Source organism: Phyllobates terribilis, unplaced genomic scaffold (assembly GCF_046119375.1).
Source record: "Phyllobates terribilis strain yellow unplaced genomic scaffold, ASM4611937v1 Scaffold_3__8_contigs__length_932513732, whole genome shotgun sequence".
Lineage (NCBI taxonomy): Eukaryota > Metazoa > Chordata > Amphibia > Anura > Dendrobatidae > Phyllobates > Phyllobates terribilis.
The window spans coordinates 203,656,657-203,681,975 of NW_027362763.1; the positions used below are offsets into that span (position 1 = coordinate 203,656,657).

The 25,319-nt window shown below is 45.8% G+C and overlaps 1 protein-coding gene across 4 annotated transcripts in view; it reads left to right on the forward strand.

Annotated features, from left to right (window-relative positions):
- Nucleotides 1-4,920: 4,920 nt before the first annotated feature.
- The window catches only part of CROCC2 (ciliary rootlet coiled-coil, rootletin family member 2), a 149,901-nt gene continuing 129,502 nt past the window's right edge, over nucleotides 4,921-25,319 (forward strand). For all 4 annotated transcript variants that reach the window (XM_073674531.1, XM_073674534.1, XM_073674532.1 and 1 more), the window contains exon 1: nucleotides 4,921-5,172. In XM_073674531.1, the coding sequence (XP_073530632.1) occupies nucleotides 5,125-5,172 (48 nt within the window). In that variant the 5' untranslated portion in view covers nucleotides 4,921-5,124. The remainder of the gene's footprint in view (nucleotides 5,173-25,319) is intronic.

Consider the following 25,319-nt stretch of genomic DNA (forward strand, 5'->3'; position numbering starts at 1 on the left):
AATACAACCCCTGACAAAAATTATGGAATCACCAGGCTCGGAGGATGTTCATTCAGTTGTTTAGTTTTGAGCCATGTCTGTGATCTGCTTTTTATCAACAACATTAAAGTCATTTCAAATGGCAACTTTATGGCTTTAAGAAACACTAAAAGAAATCAAGATTAAAAATGTGGTACTCAGTAAGGGTAATTTTTTTCAGACCAAGCAGAGGGAAAAAATTATGGAATCACTCAATTCTGAGGAAAAAAATTATGGAATCACCCTGTAAATTTTCATTTCCAAAACTAACACCTGCATCAAATTAGATCTGCTCGTTAGTCTGCATCTAAAAAGGAGTGATCACACCATGGAGAGCTGTTGCACCAAGTGGACTGACATGAATCATGGCTCCAACACGAGAGATGTCAATTGAAACAAAGGAGAGGATTATCAAACTCTTAAAAGAAGGTAAATCATCACGCAATGTTGTAAAAGAAGTTGGTTGTTCACAGTCAGCTGTGTCTAAAATCTGGACCAAATACAAACAACATGGGAAGGTTGTTAAAGGCAAACATACTGGTAGACCAAGGAAGACATCAAAGCGTCAAGACCGGAAACTTAAAGCAATATGTCTTCAAAACAGGGAATGCACAACAAAACAAAGCAGGAACGAATGGGAGGAAACTGGAGTCAATGTCTGTGACCGAACTGTAAGAAACCGCCTAAAGGAAATGGGATTTACATACAGAAAAGCTAAACATAAGCCATCATTAACACCTAAACAGAAAAAAAACAAGGTTACAATGGGCTAAGGAAAAGCAATCGTGGACTGTGGATGACTGGATGAAAGTCATATTCAGTGATGAATCGCGAATCTGCCTTGGGCAAGGTGATGATGCTGGAACTTTTGTTTGGTGCCGTTCCAATGAGATATATAAAGATGACTGCATGAAGAGAACATGCAAATTTCCACAGTCATTGATGATATGGGGCTGCATGTCAGGTAAAGGCACTGGGGAGATGGCTGTCATTACATCTTCAATAAATGCCCAAGTCTACATTGATATTTTGGACAGTTTTCTTATCCCATCAATTGGATGGGATGTTTGGGGAAGATTACATCATTTTTCAAGATGATAATGCATCCTGCCATAGAGCAAAAACTGTGAAAATATTCCTTGAAAGAAGACACATGGCCTGCAAATAGTCCTGATCTCAATCCAATTGAAAATCTTTGGTGGAAGTTGAAGAAAATGGTCCATGACAAGGCTCCAACCTGCAAAGCTGATCTGGCAACAGCAATCAGAGAAAGTTGGAGCCAGATTGATGAAGAGTACTGTTTGTCACTTATTAAAGTCCATGCCTCAGAGACTGCAAGCTGTTATTAAAGCCAGAGGTGGTGCAACAAAATACTAGTGATGTATTGGAGTGTTCTTTTGTGTGTTTGTTTTTCATGATTCCATAATCTTTTCCTCAGCATTGAGTGATTCCATATTTTTTTTCCCTCTGCTTGGTCTGAGTACCACATTTTTAATCTTGATTTATTTTAGTGTTTCTTAAAGCCCTAAAGTTGCCATTTGAAATGACTTTAGTTTTGTGCCACGTCTGTGATCTGCTTTTTTTCAGCAACATTAAACAACTGAATGAACATCCTCCGAGCCCGGTGATTCCATAATTTTTGCCAGGGGTTGTAGAGTGATATAGAACAATTATACTGCAGAGTCCTGTGCTGTAAGCATTGTCTTGTGCAATTCTTGCCACACATTAAGCTTTAAAATGATTTCACCCAATGAACGAGTGTTTTGCTCATTTTTCTGGAGCTCGGCGGCCGATTTACACTGCACGATTGAGTGTTCCTGGGACCGGGGTCAGGATACATCACCTCCATTCTGACATCCGGTTTACTGCTCTGCTTTTAGACATAATATAACGTTCTCCATGCAGATTTTTCTGAACGGCCTTCATAATGATCAGCGACCCCCCATAATGGTCACAGGCCACCATAATGATCAGATGCCCCCATAATGATCAGAGGCCCCCCATAATGATCAGAGGCCTCTTTAATGATCAGTGGCCACCGTAATGATCAGATGCCCCCGTAATGATCTGAGGCCCCCGTAATGATCAGTGGCCCCCGTAATGATCAGTGGGCTCCGTAATGGTCAGTGGCCTCCGTAATGCTCAGTGGCCGCCGTAATGATCAGTGGTCTCCGTAATGGTCAGTGGCCTCCGTAATGATCAGTGGCCTCCGTAATGATCAGTGGGCCCCCGTAATGATCAGTGGTCTCCATAATGATCAGTGGCCCCCCGTAATGATCAGTGGCCCCCGTAATGATCAGTGGCCTCCGTAATAATCAGTGGCCCCCGTAATGATCAGTGGCCCCCCGTAATGATCAGTGGTCTCCGTAATGATCAGTGGCCTCCGTAATGATCAGTGGTCTCCATAATGATCAGTGGCCCCCCGTAATGATCAGTGGCCTCCGTAATGATCAGTGGTCTCCATAATGATCAGTGGCCCCCCATAATGATCAGTGGTCTCCGAATTGATCAGTGGCCTCCGTAATGATCAGTGGTCTCCGTAATGATCAGTGGCCCCCGTAATGATCAGTGGCCCCCCGTAATGATCAGTGGCCTCCGTAATGATCAGTGGGCCCCCGTAATGATCAGTGGCCTACGTAATGATCAGTGGTCTCCGTAATGATCAGTGGCCCCCCGTAATGATCAGTGGCCCCCGTAATGATCAGTGGCCTCCGTAATGATCAGTGGCCCCCGTAATGATCAGTGGCCCCCCGTAATGATCAGTGGCCCCCGTAATGATCAGTGGCCTCCGTAATGATCAGTGGCCCCCGTAATGATCAGTGGCCCCCCGTAATGATCAGTGGTCTCCGTAATGATGAGTAGCCCCCCGTAATGATCAGCGGCCGGCGTAATGATCAGTGGCCCCCGTAATGAACAGTGGCCCTCGTAATGAGCAGTGGCCCTCGTAATGATCAGTGGCCCCCCGTAATGATCAGTGGCCCTCCGTAATAATGAGTGGCCCCCCGTAATGATCAGTGGCCCCCGTAATGAACAGTGGCCCTCGTAATGATCAGTGGCCTCCGTAATGATCAGTGGCCCCCGTAATGATCAGAGGCCCCCGTAATGATCAGTGGCCCCCGTAATGATCAGTGGGCTCCGTAATGCTCAGTGGCCGCCGTAATGATCAGTGGGCTCCGTAATGCTCAGTGGCCGCCGTAATGATCAGTGGTCTCCGTAATGGTCAGTGGCCTCCGTAATGATCAGTGGGCCCCCGTAATGATCAGTGGTCTCCATAATGATCAGTGGCCCCCCGTAATGATCAGTGGCCCCCGTAATGATCAGTGGCCTCCGTAATGATCAGTGGCCCCCGTAATGATCAGTGGCCCCCCGTAATGATCAGTGGTCTCCGTAATGATCAGTGGCCTCCGTAATGATCAGTGGCCTCCGTAATGATCAGTGGCCCCCGTAATGATCAGAGGCCCCCGTAATGATCAGAGGCCCCCGTAATGATCAGTGGCCCCCGTAATGATCAGTGGGCTCCGTAATGCTCAGTGGCCGCCGTAATGATCAGTGGGCTCCGTAATGCTCAGTGGCCGCCGTAATGATCAGTGGTCTCCGTAATGGTCAGTGGCCTCCGTAATGATCAGTGGGCCCCCGTAATGATCAGTGGTCTCCATAATGATCAGTGGCCCCCCGTAATGATCAGTGGCCCCCGTAATGATCAGTGGCCTCCGTAATGATCAGTGGCCCCCGTAATGATCAGTGGCCCCCCGTAATGATCAGTGGTCTCCGTAATGATCAGTGGCCTCCGTAATGATCAGTGGCCTCCGTAATGATCAGTGGTCTCCATAATGATCAGTGGCCCCCCGTAATGATCAGTGGCCTCCGTAATGATCAGTGGTCTCCATAATGATCAGTGGCCCCCCATAATGATCAGTGGTCTCCGAATTGATCAGTGGCCTCCGTAATGATCAGTGGTCTCCGTAATGATCAGTGGCCCCCGTAATGATCAGTGGCCTCCGTAATGATCAGTGGGCCCCCGTAATGATCAGTGGCCTACGTAATGATCAGTGGTCTCCGTAATGATCAGTGGCCCCCCGTAATGATCAGTGGCCCCCGTAATGATCAGTGGCCTCCGTAATGATCAGTGGCCCCCGTAATGATCAGTGGCCTCCGTAATGATCAGTGGCCCCCCGTAATGATGAGTGGCCCCCCGTAATGATCAGCGGCCGGCGTAATGATCAGTGGCCCCCGTAATGAACAGTGGCCCTCGTAATGAACAGTGGCCCTCGTAATGAACAGTGGCCCTCGTAATGATCAGTGGCCCCCCGTAATGATCAGTGGCCCTCCGTAATGATGAGTGGCCCCCCGTAATGATCAGCGGCCCCCGTAATGAACAGTGGCCCTCGTTATGATCAGTGGCCTCCGTAATGATCAGTGGCCCCCGTAATGATCAGAGGCCCCCGTAATGATCAGAGGCCCCCATAATTATCAGCGGCCCCAATATATTCAGCCGTCCCCGCTGCCTCACTTATCACTTTTGCAGGATTTCTGTCTTTTCCTCCAAAATAACCAATAAATGGGAAGTGTGAACAGGAGAACGCGGCCTAATTAATTCGGGGTCCAAAGAAATTAGCCAATGCCCCGATAGTGTCAGATACAACCGAACCCCTGGAACTGTACTGTCTATACAATGGTGCGTTATTACTGCGTTATTACGCTTGAGTTGCAGCTGCAGCACATTCCCTGCCCTTTCCTTTCTTCTATACTGCCCGCAGAGACTTTATTGGCCCTCGGCCTCCCCTGCACTCTTCTCCCTCCTTATCTCGGCCCTTTCCCGCGATCTCCCTACGCCCCGCCCACCAGCGCAATTCGTTTCCAGTTAACATACACAACCACGCCCACAGCTGCCATCGCCTTGGTTACCGCTGGAAAACCCCGCCCCTAACTGCCAATCACTGCTGGCTTCCCTAGACCACCGCTACCGCCGCTTTCTGTTGTCAGGGTAACGGCCGGAGCCGCGGCGTCCGCTATTACCATGGTAACACTAAGATCAGGCTTCTTGGCCCACAGCAGAAGGTCAGAACTTGCCGGATCGCGGGGAAGAGCGGAGCGGAGCGCGACACTATGGCCAGCGAGGAGGGCGCCACTATGAAGCTGGAGGCAGTGATTCAGGTGAGCCCGGCCTGCGCCCTAGACACGGAGGGTTTCTTCAGAGGGATCTTCTTGGCAGTGCCAGGAGGAGTTACTGCATCTTCTGGCGCTCGGTGTATGGAGGAGGCGATGGCACTGCACTGGAGCAGGCACTGTACAGCTGCAGTCCTGGCATGTCATTGTTATCAAACGAGTTAAATCATTTTATATTTTGTTACATTGAACTTTTTAGAATCTTTAAAAACTTTTGTAACTTTATTTCTTAACTCCATAGGGGACTTGAACCTGCGATCGCTTGTTCTGTATACTGCAGAGCCACAGTATATACTGCAGAGCTTCAAAGGACCAATATGGCAGCCATGGGGGTCCTCAGCAGGACCCCAAGTGCCATGGCAACCCATCACCATCACACGGTTGATTCTCAGATGGACCGATTGGTGCAAGAACTAGGCGCCACCAAATTGTGCTTCTTAAATCCCACTGTTACTAGAGGCGGACGCCGTATATACCAGCCGTCGGGTGTGGAGTGGGCACAGAGGGTCCGCTCCAAACAATGTGTGACCTTTGTGTAGCTCACATGTTGGGAATTGGTTAATATTGTCCAGACTACAGGTATGATGAGTGACGGGGGCTTTGCCTGGGCCCTCCTCATTGACTTCATCCCACCAGAAGTGAGGTTCTCCAAAGCACTGGCCCAGTTTACCATAAACGAGACCAGCGCCCATACAAGAAGCTGGAGATCTGTGCCCCTCTTAGGGCTCATGCAGACATCCATGCAAATTAGTCGGGGTTCTCCCCGCCGCCAGTCCGTGTGTTAGTGGTTTGTTCTCGGACCGTTTTGCGCGGATGTCTACATGAGCCCCAGCAGACCCTGTGCCAAGCATCCAACCAATATTCAAGTCAGTGATTTCCATCCTGTGTCTCTCCAGCCGGCGCAGAACTCCTCAGTAGGCTGTCCTTGCATTCTGGGAGTTGTAGTGTTGCAATAGCTGAAGAGCCACAGGTTGCGGGTTCTGGTCAATGGATCATAGTAGCAGCAAGAATCCAACCGTCAAAACACGACTGTAACTAGAGAGTGCAATCTTATGTTCTGTACAGGGAACCGTATTCCCCAAAACACTTGTTATCCCCTATCCTAGCTGTTGCATAGGAGAAGGGATAACTTTCTGATCTCTGGGACCTCCAGCGACCCAGAAGACAAGGCTGGAATGAAATAGAGGTGGACATTAGTGATGAGCGAGTTTGTTTTGTTAACCCTTTCGCCGAGTATACTCAGGCGAGCACCGAGTATTTATAGCGTTCTCGGTGATATGTTTGAATCGCTCCCGTGTGCATGATTTTCGACTTTTTGACAGCTTTGATACATGTGAGGAATGTCTGCTTCTTACACATTCCTCACATGTAATAAAACTGTCAAACCGTCGCAAATCATGCACACGGGAGTGATTCAAACATATCACCGAGCAGCTGTAAATACTCGGAGCTCGGCCCGAGCATACTCGGCGAAAGGGTTAACAAAACATACTCACTCATCACTAGTGGACATTAGTGATGAGTAGTGATGAGCGAGTATGTTTTGTTAACCCTTTCGGCGAGTATGCTCGGGCGAGCACCGAGTAGTTACAGCTGCTCGGTGTCATGTTTGAATCACTCCCGTGTGCATGATTTGCGACTATTTGACAGCTTTAGTACATGTGAAGAATGTCTATTTCTTACACATACCTCACATGTATTAAAGCTGTCAAACAGTTGCAAATCATGCACACGGGAGTAGCGATGAGCGAGTATGTTTAGTTAACACTTTCGCCAAGTATACTTGGGCGAGCACCGAGCATTTATAGCGTGCTCGGTGATATGTTTGAATCACTTCCATGTGCATGATTTGTGACTTTTTGACAGCTTTAATATATGTGAGGAATGTGTAAGAGGCAGACATTCCTCACATGTATCAAAGCTGTCAAAAAGCCGTAAATCATGCACCCGGGAGTGATTCAAACATATCACCGAGCACGCTATAAATACTCGGTGCTCGCCCGAGTATACTCGGCGAAAGGGTTAACAAAACATACTCGCTCATCACTACATGGGAGTGATTCAAACATGACACCGAGCAGCTGTAACTACTCGGTGCTTGGCCCGAGCATACTCGGCGAAAGGGTTAACAAAACATACTCATCACTACTCCTGTGTGCATGATTTGCAACTGTTTGACAGCTTTAATACATGTGAGGAATGTGTAAGAAATAGACATTCTTCACATGTACTAAAGCTGTCAAACAGTCAGGAGCTGTAGCTCAGCTCTCCTCTGTGCCCGCTACTAAAGAGAATGAATATTCATTCTTCTCCACGCCTATGAACCCCCATGTGCACAGAAGTTTATAAAATGGAGCTGTGAAAATAAAAAAAATCCAATTTTTGGCCAGTAAGTGGTAGTGACCAGTGCGTTGTGCCCAGCTCGTGTTTCTGGAGACATGCACCTGTAAATTAGGTGAGCTCTCATTGCTACAGAAATTCCAAACATGTGGACGCTAACTGCGGTTTAGGCACACACTGGGGCTCAGAATGGGGAGAGGCATTTGGATTTGGGAGTGCAGTTTTTGCTCAAATTCTTTTGGGGGGCGAGGAGCCATGGCGTTTTTCCAGAGCCCTTGTGCTACCAGCAATGTGAAAGCCCCTGTATTTCCGATAACTTGCTTTCTTTTTGTGGCTTGAGTTGAAGCTTTTGTTGGAAACATTTTACATAACATTTTGGATCACATTTATCCTGCACTTTACACTGAGCACTGATATCGGGGTTTCCATCTAAATCTCAAGAGTGACGTGATTCTGATGAACCCGTGAGGGATCCATTCACTATAATGAGGCAGCAGAGTTGCTCTGGACGCCGTCTGGCCTCTGTTCAGCGTTGTCCTTTTCAGAAGTGCACAAAACTGTGGGTGACTGCACTTTTATGCACGCCGAATAAAAAGACAGACGCCGACAGATCATAGTCCAGACGGCGTCCACAGTTCTTCCATCTTCCTTATTATAGGGAATCTTCCGCTGGGGGTTCTGTCTGAATTACGTATTTCAGAGGTTTACACGGAACCCTCGATGTAAGTGCAGAGTGCAGGATAAATGTGCGCCGAGCTTTACTGCGATCTTTGGTAGGCAGAGTGAACAAATCAACAGCAGGTTAAGAATTGGTTTTATTTACTTTTTACGCCGTTCCTCGTGCGGTATAATTGATTATTCTTTGCCTTGGTGCGATTACAACGATACCAGATTAATAGCGGGTTTTTATGATTGACAGCTGTCACACACTAAAAGACCCTTTTCATTGCAAAAACTAGTTTTTGCATCGCCATATTTTGAGAGCTATAATTTTTTCATATTTCGGCTGATAGAGTCATTTTACAGCTTGTTTTTTGCGTGACGAGTTGACGTTTTTATTGGTACCATTTTCGGGCATGTGACATTTCTTAATCGCTTTCTATTCTGATTTTTGGAAGAATAAACAAAAAAACAGCATTTCAGGTTTTTTTTGTTTATGCTGTTCCGCGTGTGGTAAAATTGATAAGGCAGCGTTATTCTTCGGGTCAGTACGTTTATTGCGGTACCACATTTATAGTGTTTTTTTAATGTTTTGGCGCTTTTACATAATAAAGACTATTTTATAGAAAAATAATTATTTTTGCATCGCTTTATTCTGAGAGCTATAACTTTTTTATTTTTCCGTTGATGGAGCTGTATTGCGGCTTGTTTTTTGTGGGGCAAGGTGACGTTTTACGAGATACCATTTTTATTTACATTTGTCATTTTGATCGCGTTCTCTTCCACTTTTTGTTCGGTGGTATGTTAAAACATCATTTTTTGCCTTTTTTTTCTTACGGTGTTCACTGAAGGGGTTAACTAGTGGGATAGTTTTGTAGGTCAGGTCGCTCCTGACGTGGCGATGCCAAATATGTGTACTTTTTTGTTTAATTTTTTTCTATTTATGGGTACAATATATTTTTATTTTTTATTATTATTATTATTATTATTTTTTTTTTTATATATTTTTACAATTTTTTTTTTCATTTTTTTCACTTTTTTTTTCAACTTTTACACTTTGCCACACTATGAGACTTTTACTAATTGCAGTCTGATCGCTTGTATAGTATAGGGATTCAGCAGCATTCCTATACTATACAAACTGTCAGTTCTGCATTGACAGAAAGTTGCCAGATCATGCACTGCGCATGATCTGGCAACTTGCCTATCTCTGGTGGCCCAGATGTAGTCATGATGACAGCGGGTCACCATGGCCACGAGCGGGACCCGGCGATGATGTCACGGGGTCTCCAATCCAAAGGCAGAGGGGTTTTCCTCCCTCTGCCTGCATGCTAAATGCTGCGATCGCATAATTTATCGGGTTAAAGTGCCGGTGTCAGCTGTTGGAATCAGCTGACACCTGACGGTGATAGCCCCCGCACAGCCTCTCTGCGCCAAGACATATCCATACGTCCCATGTTGGTAAGTACCAGGCCACAGGATGGATATATCTCATGTCAGAAAGGGGTTAAAAGGGTAATCTATCTCAATTTCTTTAATTGCTTTAATTAGTTAGACTGCTTAAAAATAAGCAAGTTTTCAATTGACTTGCTTTTTCTATCTGCTGCCATTCTCCTGCAGTGAGAGCTTTTATCTTACATAATGTACAGCTGGTTTACATGGAGCTGGAACACTAGTGCCTGCCCAGACCCCAGGTGTGCCAGTAGTTACATTCTAGGAGAGGAATTAACTCCTAATATACCAGCCACCTCTCTCCAGCGCAATTAGTTCTATACAGCAGTTACCTCCCTCCCTTCCTTCCCTGCTGCTGACAAGCTGCTATTTTAAATATCACAAATTCACAAGCATCAGCAGCTTTCAGAGCAGGTCTGCTAAGCCTCAGTTGTGTCCTTGTTCAAATTTACAGGATGCAGCAGCCCCCATGATACAAGGTAGAGGCAGCACAGGTACAAAATACTGATAAAACAACCACTCACAGACCTACCATGAATGGTGAGGGTGGTTCTAAATGCAAAGGGTGCTATTCACACAGATACATGTAGTGCACAGAATCTGACAGCTTATGGATGCAGTAAGATGGCCGTATAACATGGACAACGACCGCATCGCAATGCTCGGACTGGCCGGTGGCTCTCCTGACTCAAGTGTGACAGCATATATTTTTATGCAGCTGTCCATAGGCTGATTATAATGAGGGCAATCCGGGCTACCGCCCGGGGCCCCGGGGCTGCAAGGGGCCCGCGGCACCGGGCGGGGTGTCTAATGCCGGATTGCCCTCATTATATGTGCGGGCCGCCACATTATATGGCGGGAGGGGGGGCCCCGGACCGCTCACCCAGCAGCGGCCGCCGCTACTTCTTCATCTGCCGGGCCTGCACTGCAGCAGTTAACTTCCCTGTGCTGGCCCGGCCGCGTCACTGCTAGGAGACACTTCCCTGTGCGCGGCCGTGTCTCTTAGCTGTGACGTCACGCAGTGCGCGCCCGGCCTGCATTGCTGCAACGGAGAAGTCAGAGCAGGCAGGAGGAATGGAGCCGGGGGATGGTGAGTCTATGTATGTGTGTGTATGTGTGTGTGTGTGTGTGTGTGTGTGTGTGTGCAGGCAGATATCATTGTGTGATGTCTGTTTATATGTATTTTTGTGTTTCAAATGTGTTTATGCGTGTATGTATATGTCTATATATGTTTGTGTGTGTGTGTGACTGCATGCGTGACTGCGTCCGGCCTCCTAATGAGTATAGTTGGCGCCGTGCGGCCTCCTGCTGTGTATAGATGGCGCCGTACAGCCTCCTGCTGTGTATAGATGGCTACGTGCGGCCTCCTGCTGAGTATAGATGGCGCCGTGCGGCCTCCTGCTGTCTCTGGGGGGGCGCCGTGTGGCCTCCCGTTGTGTATAGATGGCGCCGTGCGGCCTTCTGCTGTGTATAGATGGCTACGTGCGGCCTCCTGCTGAGTATAGATGGCGCCGTGCGGCCTCCTGCTGTCTCTGGGGGGGGCGCCGTGCGGCCTCCCGCTGTGTATAGATGGCTACGTACGGCCTCCCGTTGTGTATAGATGGCTACGTGTGGCCTCCCGCTGTGTATAGATGGCTACGTGTGCTCAATATTGAGTCATACAATTAATGTAAGGCTATGTGCCCACGATACAGAAATGTTCCGGATTTTTTTTGAGTGTTTCTGCATCTCCCTGGCAGAAAAAACGCATGCGGATTGTACATGCGGATTGTACATGCGTTTTCCTGCCAGGGACAAGCGGATGTGAAGCGTTCTTCACTTGCAGTTCTGCATGCGGGTTGACAAGCGCTTTCCAAGCAATTTTAGCATCACTTGGAAAGTGCTTGACAACTTGGTCACACTATATAAATCCATGCAACCAGCATGGATTTATATAGTGTGACCGTAAAAGAATGGTAAAAAATAAAAAATATATACTTACCTTCTGATGGCCTGCCGACGTCAGCGGTCGAGTGACCCGTCACATGACTAAATGACGTCACGGCAGGTCCTTTTCAGGCCATCAGAAGGTAAGTATGATATTTATTTTTTATTTTATTCTTTTTTTACAGGTTCTATGGTACCCGGGTCCAGAGGAGAGTCTCCTGTCCTCCGCACCCGGGTACCATCCGCACATTGAAACGCATGGATTCCGCATCTACAGATGCAGGGATGCGGATTCCATGCGTTCTAATGGAAGTCAATGGTGGCGAAAACGCTGCGCTTCCGCAAAATAATTGGTAATGCTGCGGATTTTTCCGCAATGATAATCCGCAGCGGAAATTTCCGCAGCATGTGCACAGCACATGCGGATTATCACTGGGGGACATGGCAGACCTTCTACCACGCCTTTTTTAAGCGTTTCTGTAGCAGAATTGCCGCTGCGGAAACGCTTAAAAAACGCATAGTGGGCACACAGCCTAAAAAAAAATATTATAATTAATATTGTGCCAAATTAATTTCACGTGAACTATCACATGATCTATCACAGGGGATCATGTGACATGTCACGTGATAAATCAGGTCTGTTTGGGGGGGGGGGGGCCGCGCCTTCTAAACTGCCCGGGGCCCTTGCTACTCTTAATCCACCCCTGCAGCTGTCACGCTCGGGTCAGGAGAGCCACCGGCCAGTCTGAGCATTGTCATGCAATTGTCATCCGTGTTATACGTCCGTCTGTCTGTACCCTATTATTGATACTATTAGATCATGCAGACTGTCCAGCACTATTATATAAGTGCATCACACAAGGACAGACTCCCCAAGTCAGCACTAACGAGCCTGGCTGCACTTTGCAAAGATGTATAAAATACATGAGGTTCTGGTCGATATTTTGGCCAAAATTCACAAGATCGACACTGTTCACTACACTTATTGGTGTGACTGATGCCCTATACAAGCTGTGTGCATTTGTAATATTACTGCAATGTGTGCTTGTAGCTTAAGGCTGGGATTACACGGCACAATTGTGGCTTTTAAACGACTATCGATCAACTACATGCACGCCGACAATTGTTTACACAAATATTCTATGTATCCGGAGCCATCGCAGATATGAGTGTTCTGTCTCCATACAGTATCACGTCATCCACAGCATATGTCCTGTTTACACCGGGCGACATGCTGTCAATGACAATGATTTTTTTTTAGCCCGCTGAAAAATCGATCCACCGTCTGGTGATTGGCGGCCTGTTAAGATGGGCTGATAATTGAAATGAACCTTCCCGTGAATGCCGTTCCCCGATTATCGGCCTGTTTAAACGGACCTCAAATGTATCTTGCAAAAATCGATGTAAATGTTGCATAAAGAACCCTATTCACATGATTGAAGCAATTTTGACAAAACTATCTGAGTGAGAATATACCCTTGGACTTCCTGTATACTTCATACATCATTGGTGAATAAGGACTAAGAATGCATGCCCGCTCCGTCTGTGCGAAGGTGCTTTATACAGACAATGCCGTTCTCGTCGCTTCAGGCTCTATATTTGGAAACCTCATTGCTATATATGATGACATACAGCTTTAATAATGAGTCTCCGTCAGTCCTGCAGGCATTGAATGGAGGCTGGGGTGCATTCTCATCCATTGCTTCATCCAGACTCTTTCTCACTGTCATCAATGGGCTCCTTTCGATAAGATATTTATCACCGATCTAGAGTAGATTTATTAAGTGCCTTTTGTGGGACAATCACCAAAAAAGGTTAATTTAAAAAATTAAAAGCATTGATGTTTATTTGTTTATTTTTTTAAATATTCAATATTTTTAAGGTATAAAATATGAAAAAGAATTAAAAATGTTTGATATTTTCAACTTTTAATCACTAGAGGGAGCAGTGCTGATATTTGACATGAAAATCTAGTGTACCGTTAGCTCGCTTTACGACTGCAGTAAATGTGGGCGGGATGTGCTCGCATGTGTGTGATGTCACTCCTCTCTTTTTGGGTGTTTGCAAAAAGGATAAGGGAGGATAAAGTTTAGGATATCAGTGAAGGGCCCTTTTGTTGGTGACTGCAATTTGATGGGGACAGTGTGCCAGAGAACAGCTGGCAGTGCTGATTCTAGCCTTCTTTCTGCCTGAGATGAAGATTGAAATGGCGCCCCCTGCCTGCAGTGCAATATAAACAAGCAGTGAACAAACCCAGTTCCTCCATTGTTTTTTGGATTTTGTTTATGGTGTTCATTATATGGGGAAAATGACCTGGTAACATGATCAAGCAGGTCCGTACGATTATGATGAAAACAAACCCACAAAAAGACATTTCACAGCAACAAGATCTCTAATATGAGGGATACAGGCATGTATAGATTCACATTTCTATCACCTGTATGCCCATATTAGAGGTCAGATAAGTCCCAGAGGGTGACACATTCCCTTTAATAGCGTTATATAAGTGAGTAAAATAAATAAATGATTACAGATATAGGTGCGGTTTTTTTAACCAAAGTCAGGAGCGGGTACAAAAAGAAGGAAATGTTTAAAGGGAATCACTACGTTTTTGTCAAATAATCTGAGAGCAGCATAATGTAGAGACAGAGACCCTGATTCCAGTGATTTGCCAATTACTGGGTTGCTTGCTGTAGTTTTGATAAAATCACAATCCGGAAGAGATTATCATTAGAGAACTAGAAAACCTGCTACCATGTAGTCCTCCATGTCCATGAGCCTTGTATAACTCCACCCCCACCACTGATTGGCAGATTTCTGTGTACACTGTGCATAGGTTAAAAACTGTCAATCAGTGGTGTGGGCGGGGTTATACAGAGCTCAGCATTCAGAGAACTGCTAGATCTGCAGCAGATAAAACAAGGATTTTATCAAAACTACAGCAAGCAGCCCAGTAAGCAATATATCACTGGGATCAGGGTCACTTGTTAGTCTAACGAGGTTCTTTGATCTTTTGAATTAATGAAAAGTACAAGTGCACGATACAGGGCAGCCATGCCCATGTCCTCGCACTCATCTGCCAACTCAATGCTATCAGCCTCTTTCTGCGGAGTGAGCTGCGCTGAAGAACCCCCTTTAGAGTATTCCCATCTCAGACATTTATGGTATATGCACAGAGAAGAGATTGCTGCAACCATAGAGAGAAACGTGTATAAGATAAACTCCTGTCCACACCGTATCATCGGCGGCGGCTCACTCAGGCTGGGGTCGCACCTCCACTGGAGCCTTTTTTGCAGATTTTGTCATTTTTAGCAGGACATATAGCCAAGCATAGCACTATATTTTTACTGGTAAAGTGACAGATCCCCATTGTAAGTCACTGGAATCCGTCATGTAACAGATCTGTCCCTGCTATGCGTTCATACCACTGCACTAACAACGTGTCACCATTTATTAAAAAAAGTAGAAGGGGGCGGCATTATGTAACTTTAATGAAAATGCAACACCTTTTTTTCACCCTTTTATTTTCTGCCTCAGTTGGTCTCATATTAGTTTGTACTGTGGGCAAGAGAAGTAAACTTCATGGTGCCAGGCCCCTATTCCATCAGCAGGTGTCAGTATTATCTTTGCATTACTGCGGTCTTAGCCCTGCTCTCCATCACATAAGCGGCCAGCTTTAGTTTTGCAATTAGCTGTGTTCCTATTTTGTAACTGGGTTTTATTTCTCGTCATTGTAACTGTGCAGTCCACATGTGTCAGACATTTCAGAGCCAGGTCTGTTGGCCTTCCAGTCCAAAACAAACAGCTGTCCTTGTCTTGTTTGTCACCACTTAATCACTCATCCTGTGGATATATAACTCCATTGCGAAAAATACTTTTGCCTGAAAAAAAGATTGTTTAAGAAGTTGAACTCAATCATATATAATTACTAGTGGGCATTCTTGTTTTTATCCTAAAGGGTTTGCTGGGACTTTGGCGTTGATGCCCTAAACCACACATGTTAAACTCTGGCCCGCGGGCCAAATCTGGGGCCCATTATTCTGTATGGAGGACTATGTGGGGCCCATTCTGTATGGAGGACTATGTGGGGCCCATTATACTGTATGGAGGACTATGTGGGGCCCATTATACTGTATGGAGGACTATGTGGGGCCCATTATACTGTATGGAGGACTATGTGTGGCCCATTATACTGTATGGAGGACTATGTGTGGCCCATTATTCTGTATGGAGGACTATGTGGGGCCCATTCTGTATGGAGGACTATGTGGGGCCCATTATACTGTATGGAGGACTATGTGGGGCCCATTATACTGTATGGAGGACTATGTGAGGCCCATTATTCTGTATGGAGGACTATGTGGGGCCCATTATACTGTATGGAGGACTATGTGGGGCCCATTATTCTGTATGGATGACTATGTGGGGCCCATTATACTGTATGGAAAACTATGTTGGGCCCATTATTCTGTATGGAGGACTATGTGGGGACATTATACTGTATGGATGACTATGTGGGGCCCATTATACTGTATGGAGGACTATGTGGGGACATTATACTGTATGGAGGACTATGTGGGGCCATTATTCTGTATGAGGGACTATATGGGGGCCATTATTCTGTATGGAGGACTATGTGGGGCCCATTATACTATATGGAGGACTATGTGGTTCCCATTATACTGTATGGAGGACTATGTGGGGCCCATTATACTGTATGGAAGACTATGTGGGGCCCATTATACTGTATGGAGGACTATGTGTGGCCCATTATACTGTATGGAGGACTATGTGAGGCCCATTATTCTGTATGGAGGACTATGTGTGGCCCATTATTCTGTATGGAGGACTATGTGGTGCCCATTATTCTGTATGGAGGACTATGTGTGGCCCATTATTCTGTATGGAGGACTATGTGGGCCCATTATACTGTATGGAGGACTATGTGGGGCCCATTATACTGTATGGAAAACTATGTTGGGCCCATTATTCTGTATGTAGGACTATATGGGGACATTATACTGTATGGAGGACTATGTGGGGCCCATTATACTGTATGGAGGACTATGTGGGGCCCATTATACTGTATGGAGGACTATGTGTGGCCCATTATACTGTATGGAGGACTATGTGAGGCCCATTATTCTGTATGGAGGACTATGTGTGGCCCATTATTCCTGTATGGAGGACTATGTGGTGCCCATTATTCTGTATGGAGGACTATGTGTGGCCCATTATTCTGTATGGAGGACTATGTGGGCCCATTATACTGTATGGAGGACTATGTGGGGCCCATTATACTGTATGGAAAACTATGTTGGGCCCATTATTCTGTATGTAGGACTATATGGGGACATTATACTGTATGGAAGACTATGTGGAGCCCATTATTATGTATGGAGGACTATGTGGGGCACATTATACTATATGGAGGACTATGTGGTTCCCATTATACTGTATGGAGGACTATGTGGGGCCATTATACTGTATGGAGGACTATGTGGGGACCATTATACTGTATGGAGGATTATGTGGGGCCATTATACTGTATGGAGGACTATGTGGTACCCATTATACTGTATGGAGGACTATGTGGTGCCATTACTCTCTAAGGAATAATAAGGAAAAACTTCCCCAATTGTAGCCATTTTTTTAAACAAATATCAAGGTTTGCCCACGACTTTGTCCAAGTTTTTAATTTTGGCCCTCTGTGTATTTGAGTTTGACATCCCTGCCCTAAACCTAAAGGATTTTTCATCTCTTTTCCCAAAGTGGTCCGGAAGTGATGACATCCTGTCCGCAGAATCCAGTGACCGCTGAGGCTATTGATCAGCTGCAGGACCAGGTGACTGATAGATGGGATGTCATCCCACCACAAGTGCTGCTGTTTAGTCCATCAGTCACCTGACCCTGCAGGTAATCAATGGCCCCAGTGGTCAGGTGACTGTATGGACAGGATGTCATCACTTTCAGTCCTGGTGAAAGCTACTGGCACTGAAGTGGCAATGGTCCTTTTCCTCTGGCCACTCTTTGTGAACATACCCTCAGGAATAGACCATCATTTTTAATTAATGGAGGTCTGATCTGCAGTACTGGCCATGATTATCCCTATGTAGAAACCGTGTGACCTCCTTTGTTCACGCAAGCACCACAGCTCCCCCCTTTTGGGTGGCTGTACCCGGTACTGCAGCTTGTCCTACTCTGTTTAACCACACTAACAACTGTTATCTACTGGATTGATTACTGTAAAAGTAAAGTGTAAGGGTCCATTTATACTACTTTATTATCGTGAACAAGCTTTCATTTTTCGATAATCTTGTAGTTTAAACAAACTGCAGCTCACCCGACGAACGAGCAGTACGCTCGTGCGTTGTGTGAAATTATCTTTTGTGCATCACAAAAGGTCATCATTCTCGGCAGCACATCATCCTGTGTAAAGCACTGTGCTGCCGAGAACACTGGCGACCAATGCGCACTGAATAATCTATTGCGGATCGTCCAGTGTGCATCGTTTAGAGTGTCTCCTTGTGTGAACATATTGCCGATCGGCGGCCGTATGGTGTAACTAACCCTTTTAGGCCTGAATTTAACTATTTTTTCCCTGGTGTATTATTAAATTTTACACCCCCACCTCCTTACTTTTTAACCCCTTTGCAATAGAGTAGATTTAAACAATCAATAAAAAGCATATTGATTTCCTAAATTCCTCCCAATATAGCAGAATTATTTGGCGGTCAGTTCTCCCGGGATGCTGACAAGCTACCACTTTGGTCCTGTGTCACTCAGTAGTCCAATGACCTGCCTGCGGTAGCCATTATGGCCTTTGGAAGCACGGATGTTTCTGCCTATACACAACAAGAGTATTAGTTAAATTCCGGGTGCAGTTATTGTGTTCTGATTATATGTGACCATGGACTGAAGCATTTCTCCTGTGTCCTGCACGGCCTGTATTAATCTGGACCCTCTCCTGTACTTGTTTGCACTGTTCCCTTTGACCATTTCCTCTTGTAGGGTATTCATCCCTCCTCTCTCCCACTCGGCGTCTCCTTCCTCTCCCTCCTCCCAGCTCTCGCTCGCTCTTTTCTTCGTATACTGCCTCTCTTGTTCCTGGGCTGGCACCTGCCCAGACTGTTAAGGGAAAGAAAACAGCCCAGGAACCTGCCAACTCTTTGAGCTAGGCTCCAGAGCTTGCCTGGAAGGGGTGGGGTGGCCTCCTGAGTCAACAACAGCCACCGACAGGTGCGGAAGCGATTCCGGCTAAGGTGGGGGGGGGGGGGATGCAGGACCCCGAGAATGGCCTGAGTACAACGTCAGTACTGGGCTCCCTCCTGTAGCCGCTGCCTGCTCCCTAGGGATAGAGGAAGTCAGTGTAATTTATACATCGCTGAGTGCACACAGCGGATACACACGTCACAGGATAAATATACAGTAACACCTGCCGACAAGGTCACGCAAGAATGTAACCCCTGGGTGTACTGGACCGAGACGCAGCAATTTCCCACAGCAGCATCTCCAGTCCTCTCACCCCAACATCTCCCTCCTCCAGTCCTTTCACCCCAACATCTCCCTCCTCCAGTCCTTTCACCCCAACATCTCCCTCCTCTAGTCCTTCCACCCCAATATCTCCCTCCTCCAGTCCTTCCACCCCAACATCTCCCTCCTCTAGTCCTTTCACCCCAACATCTCCCTCCTCCATTCCTTTCACCCCAACATCTCCCTCCTCCATTCCTTTCACCCCAACATCTCCCTGCTCCAGTCCTTTCACCCCAACATCTCCCTCCTCCAGTTCTATCACCTCAACATCTCCCTCCTCCAGTCTTTTCACCCCATCTCCCTCCTCCAGTCCTTTCACCCTAACATCTCCCTCCTGCAGCCCTTTCACCCCAACATCTCCCTCCTCTAGTCCTTTCACCCCAATATCTCCCTCCTCTAGTCCTTTCACCCCAACATCTCCCTCCTCCAGTCCTTTCACCCCCACATCTCCCTCCTCCAGTCCTTTCACCCCAACATCTCCCTCCTCCAGTCCTTTCACCCCCACATCTCCCTCCTCCAGTCCTTTCACCCCAACATCTCCCTCCTCCAGTCCTTTCACCCCCACATCTCCCTCCTCCAGTCCTTTCACCCCAACATCTCCCTCCTCCAGTAGTAACTACTGCTGTGTTCTGCTCAATACACGGCCGGCCTTCCGGCTGTGAAAAAACCTGTGTGAATGGAATATGGTTCTCACAGAAACTACACAAAATGCTCTGAGGTAAAGCTAAGCAGAGCTAGGCCTGATCCATGAATGTCAGCCCGGTGAAGCTATCACCGAAGATATGGCATGACCTTGAGTCAACTTTGACCAAAGAAGACGTGACACTTTTATTATTATTTTATATACCAAGGGTATGTTCGCAATGAGTTTTTTACGTGGAGTTTTCTGACAGGATTTACCGTGGCATGAAAAACAAAACATATTTCAGCACCTTTTATTTGTATGGGGCGTTTTTTTTAACACATTACAGTTGATCCAATGGGAAGTTTTGGTGCTTTTTCTCCCCAAGGATTGATGTAACACTTTTTTTTCCCATGTTGAAAAAAAAATGAGCGGGAAAATCACACTATGTGCACTACAAGCATGTTTTTTAATTGAAATCATTAAGAAGCTTATTCAGAAAGAATTTTCAGGCTAGGTTCCTGCAGAGTTTTTGAGTTTTTAAGTGCATCTGTTCCAAATTCTTCCTCAGACGTACCTCAAATACGTTTTGAATACTATTCCTATCCATTTAAATATACACTTTTTTTTAGTGTTTTTACTGATGAGGATTTGAAAAACAGCTGGCAGAGAAAAATAAGCGGCATGTCCAGTGGCGTAACTAGAGTCTGATGGGCCCCAGTGCAAGATTTGGACCAGGGACACCCCGCCTATCCTGATATAGGGTATGTCCCTCATCCTTGTATATATATGCCCCATTCTGTTATATTTAGCCACTATCCTAGTATATATCTGTTATCCTGGGCCCCATCCTGATATATCCCCACATCCTGGTGTTTGTCCCCCTTTCTGCTGTTGTTCTTTAATGTATAAAAAAAATAAACCATTATACTCACCTTTCCTCCGCTCCCCCGCTGCACGGCGTCCTCTTCTGAAGCTGGCAGCTGACTTCAGCATGCAAATAACTGAAGCGCATGACATCACTGCCATGTCCCCCGAGTCACATGCATTCCAATGTCAGCTGCTGGCATCTGATTGGCCAGCAGCGTGTATTGCTGCGCACCGACCTGACAGGTCACTGCACCACAATACACTTCAGCTGAATGTGCGTCCGAGGAACACTCTGCCACTCTGAAAGCACTTGGTCGCAAATCATTCAGATCCGCTGTAGGCAGCTGTCTTTGAAATTGACGACCAGTAAAGTCCCTGATGTGCTCAATGGAAGGCAAGTCCGGAAACGCTGCAGGCCATTGTAGCACAATTGGGCCACGGAGGCTGTGTCACGGGTGTGTCATAGGTGAGAGTCGCCCTGCAGTTGGTTGCAGGAGATCTCTACTTTTGGCATTACAGACATCGTCTTAGAGGCTGTCTCTACTGGGACCTAGTTGCTACCTCCCTCTGGCTTATTAACTCCCTGGCCTGGGTGTATAAATACCTGGTGTGTTTTAGAGGGAGGTGCCGGCGATATTCATTATTCCTTGTGAAGGCTTAGCAAGAGCAGTACCTTCTCCTCGCTGGAGCTTGAGGACGTGTTTGTGCATTTGTCTAGAGTCATCTAAAGCTAAGCACTTTCCCCCTGTTTGTCCTTCCTTGTTATCTATAGTGTTTAGTGGAGATCGACTAGTGCTCATCTCCTCCTTTCCCTGGCTTGAGCCAAATGCCAGTAAAAGACAGGGCGAGGTACGCATGCGACGAATGGTTAAGAGCCAATACAGGGACGTTAGGGGAGACAGGGTGATGCTAGATCAACCTAGGAGGTCTCCACTTTCCCCCTTTTCCCTAGAGTCTGGGCTCCCTTTCCCTCTTCCCTTTGTGTTCCACTAAGTCTTTCCCACACCCTGCGTGACTGGCTGCTCACAGTAGCATCAGTAACAAGTGTAATGGTGTTGTCATGTTGAAAATTGGCTCCATGGACACTTTGGAGAAATTTCCATACCACTGGTTCCACAACCAAATTAATGTAACACCAAGCTGTAAGTGTATCTGGAATAAAAACTGAAGGTGTCCAGATTACCACACCTTATGCCACCCCTCACCATAATTTTGAGAGTAGGACCAATGTAACATTTCCTTACAAAGGTCTCCAAATTGGGTTGCCCACGTGGTCTTGTCAGATTGGAGAAATGGTGCATAGTGATTCATTATGTACCACAGGTGAAATTGGATGTCACATACCAAGCTTAAGGCATCGAACAGTATCTATATAACTCATCAGAAGATGTTTGCACAACGTTAGGATACGAGCCATGCGTCCAACTACAGTAGTGCCATTGACCTCACACCAACGCTCTCAAAGGCTATAATGGTACAGAGTAAGACAGCAGCGAAGGCTGGAATGGATGTCTATCTTCAGTGATAAGTCCTGTTTTTTTTTCTTGCACGCAATGATGATGATTAGAGATTAGTCTGGAGACCACAAGGACATTGCAGTGAAGAGGTGGCCACAAGGTAATGTTAAAGTGTCACAGGAGCCATTTTTCAACATATCAACACCAGGCCACATGTTGCTCGTTCTGCTGTGAGCACCCTGGGTGGGCTTAACGTGCTGCCATGGCCTGTAGCGTCTCCGGACTTGTCTCCCAACATGTACATCTAGGATGTCAGCAATTACGCAGGAGCTGCCACCATTAGATCTTGATGATTTTCCCAAGTGCAATCAGTATGCCTCAGACAACCATTAATAACCTTAATGATAGCAGTCAAGGGGTGTAAGTGTTGGGATTCCTACATGTGGTGCTCATACTTGATACTGAATACATTGAGATGTTTTGAAAATGTTGTTTCCATTTTTTCATCATTTGCATATCATTAACATGTCTATTCTGTGATTTCCACAATTCCTCCACTTTTCTTTCTTGGTTTTGCAATTTCAGTGTTGAGGAGTGTATATAATAATGGATGCACTTTGTGTTGTGAACTTTACATCTATGGGCGCAGACAGACGGCCATATAACATGGACAACAATCACATTGCAATGCTTGGACTGGCCGGCGGCTCTCCTGACCCGAGCGTGACAGCTGCATAGGAATACATGCTGTCAGGAGAGCTGCCGGCCAGTCTGAGCATTGCAATGCGATGGTCGTCCGTGTTATACGGCCGTCTGACTGCACCCTATCTATCAATACACAAATCGCTCACATCTCCAGGCAGCCATTGTTGTTGGGATCAGCAGTTCAGGACATTTTGACCTGTACACAGGTATACTACAATACTACCACCTGATAGTGTCTTTTCTATGTGGCCACAAACCATTTTGCTGCTCTGCAAATTTTCTGCAGTTCGTGTTTCTTTACGAAGGCGTTATTAATTTAAAAAACCAAATGAACATAGATCAGGGTCATGTTGGGTGAAGTTCTCTGCCGGGTGAATGCTTGAAATTGTGTGAAACTAGAAACACCTCAAGATGAATTATCAGCAACACATGAAGTGCAGGAATGAACTTTTCCTCGTGAATTATAGTTGAGCATGTTGTAGCTTTCATCACGGGAACTGGTATGGCCTATGCTGGGAATAAATTATGCTGCGGCTCTTTTACTGATAAAGATGTACTTGGTTGACTCATAGCCTAACCATCCCCCTGACTCCATGATAAATATCATGTGTAAAGGGCAGTACAGCTCCGCTGCTAAGCATATTAGATGCCTATTAATCTATGCACATAGATAGGTATCATTATACTACTAGTACTACTGAATTATTTGTATCTTAAAGGGAACCTGTCACCAGGTTTGATTGATATGAGATACGGCCACCACCTTTCAGCCCTGATATAGAGCATTCTCTATAAAGCTTCTATTATAGACATCTGTGGGGCGGTCGGGTCCGATGGGCATCTCTGGTCCTGGTCTGGTACCTCCCTTCTTCTTTCGATGCTGTACTCCTTCTTGCTTTGTGTGGATGACGCGTTCCTACGTCATCCACATAGTCTCCCCGGCATCGCGCTCCTGCGCAGGTGGGCTTCTCCGCCCTGACGAGGGCAGAGCAAAGTACTGCAGAGCAGGCGCTGGAGCTCTTTGACATTTCCAAGCGCCTGCGCACTGCAGGTTTTTTTTGTGTAGCCTAAAACCTAGACATTGTTATTCTGGAATGCTTAGCGCCCACCAGTAAGAAATGACACCAGGGGCCCACCCTATCATTATATGCAAATATTTCCAATTAATCTTCAGGGCATGGCATACTCAGAGCTATAACTTTTACCATTGACATATCTTTTGATGTTATCACTCTTATTTTTATTATGCACTTTTTGCACACTCCATGGATACATTGCTCACCTTTCTTAGTATATATTATATCTATTGTGTGTATACTTTTTATATACATTGTTCAACATTTTTCATCAAATATTTCACATTCATTGATTTACTGTCTCAATGATTATCACACACTCAGTCATGAGTTATTTATTTGTCTTTTTGACTATGACACAATCACTGATGCAATTGCTCATCTGCATCTCTCTCCCCTTTTCCCTTTGTCCATACATTATTCCCACCTCTTTCTTATTGCAACACCTTATTCTACTTTAATCTCCTAGCATTAATTTTTCCCTTCAATTACTTATATATACAGTTGTGCTCAAAAGTTTACATACCCCGGCAGAATTTTTCCTTTCTTGGCCTTGTTTCAGAGAATATGAATGATAACAAAAAACTCTTTCTCCACTCATGGTTATTGGTTGGGTGAAGCCATTTATTGTCAAACTACTGTGTTTTCTCTTTTTAAATCTTAATGACAACCAAAAACATCCAAATGACTTAATCAAAAGTTCACATATCCTGGTGATTTTGGCCTGATAACATGCGCAGAATTTGACACAAATGAGTTTGAATGGCTACTAAAGGTAACATCCTCACCTGTGATCTGTTTGCTTGTAATCAGTGTGTGTGCATAAAAGCTGAGTGAGTTTCTGGGATCCAGACAGACTCTTGCATCTTTCATCCAGCCACTGACATTTCTGGATTGTGAGTCATGGGGAAAGCAAAAGAATTGTCAACGGAACTACGGGAAAAGGTAGTTGAACTGTATAACACAGGAAAGGGATACAAAAAAATATCCAAGGAATTGATAATGCCAGTCAGCAGCGTTCAAACTGTGATTAACAAATGGAAAATCAGGGGCTCTGTAAAAACCAAACCACAACTGCCAGGAAAATTGTTCAGGATGCAAAGAAAAACCCACAAATAACAGCTGAAATTCAGGACTCTCTGAAAACTAGTGGTGTGGCTGTTTCAAGATGCACAATAAGGAGGCACTTGAAGAAAAATGGGCTACATGGTCGAGTCGCCAAAAGAAAGCCATTACTGCGCAAATGCCACAAAGTATCTCGCCTACAATACGCCAAACAGCACAGAGACAAGCCTCAAAACTTCTGGAACAAGGTAATTTGTAGTGGTGAGACCAAAATTGAACTTTTTGGCCACAACCATAAACGTTACATTTGGAGAGCGGTAAACAAGGCCTATGATGAAAGGAACACCATTCCTAAAGTAAAGCACGGAGGTGGATCGCTGATGTTTTGGGGATGTGTGAGCTACAAAGGCACAGGAAACTTGGTAAAAG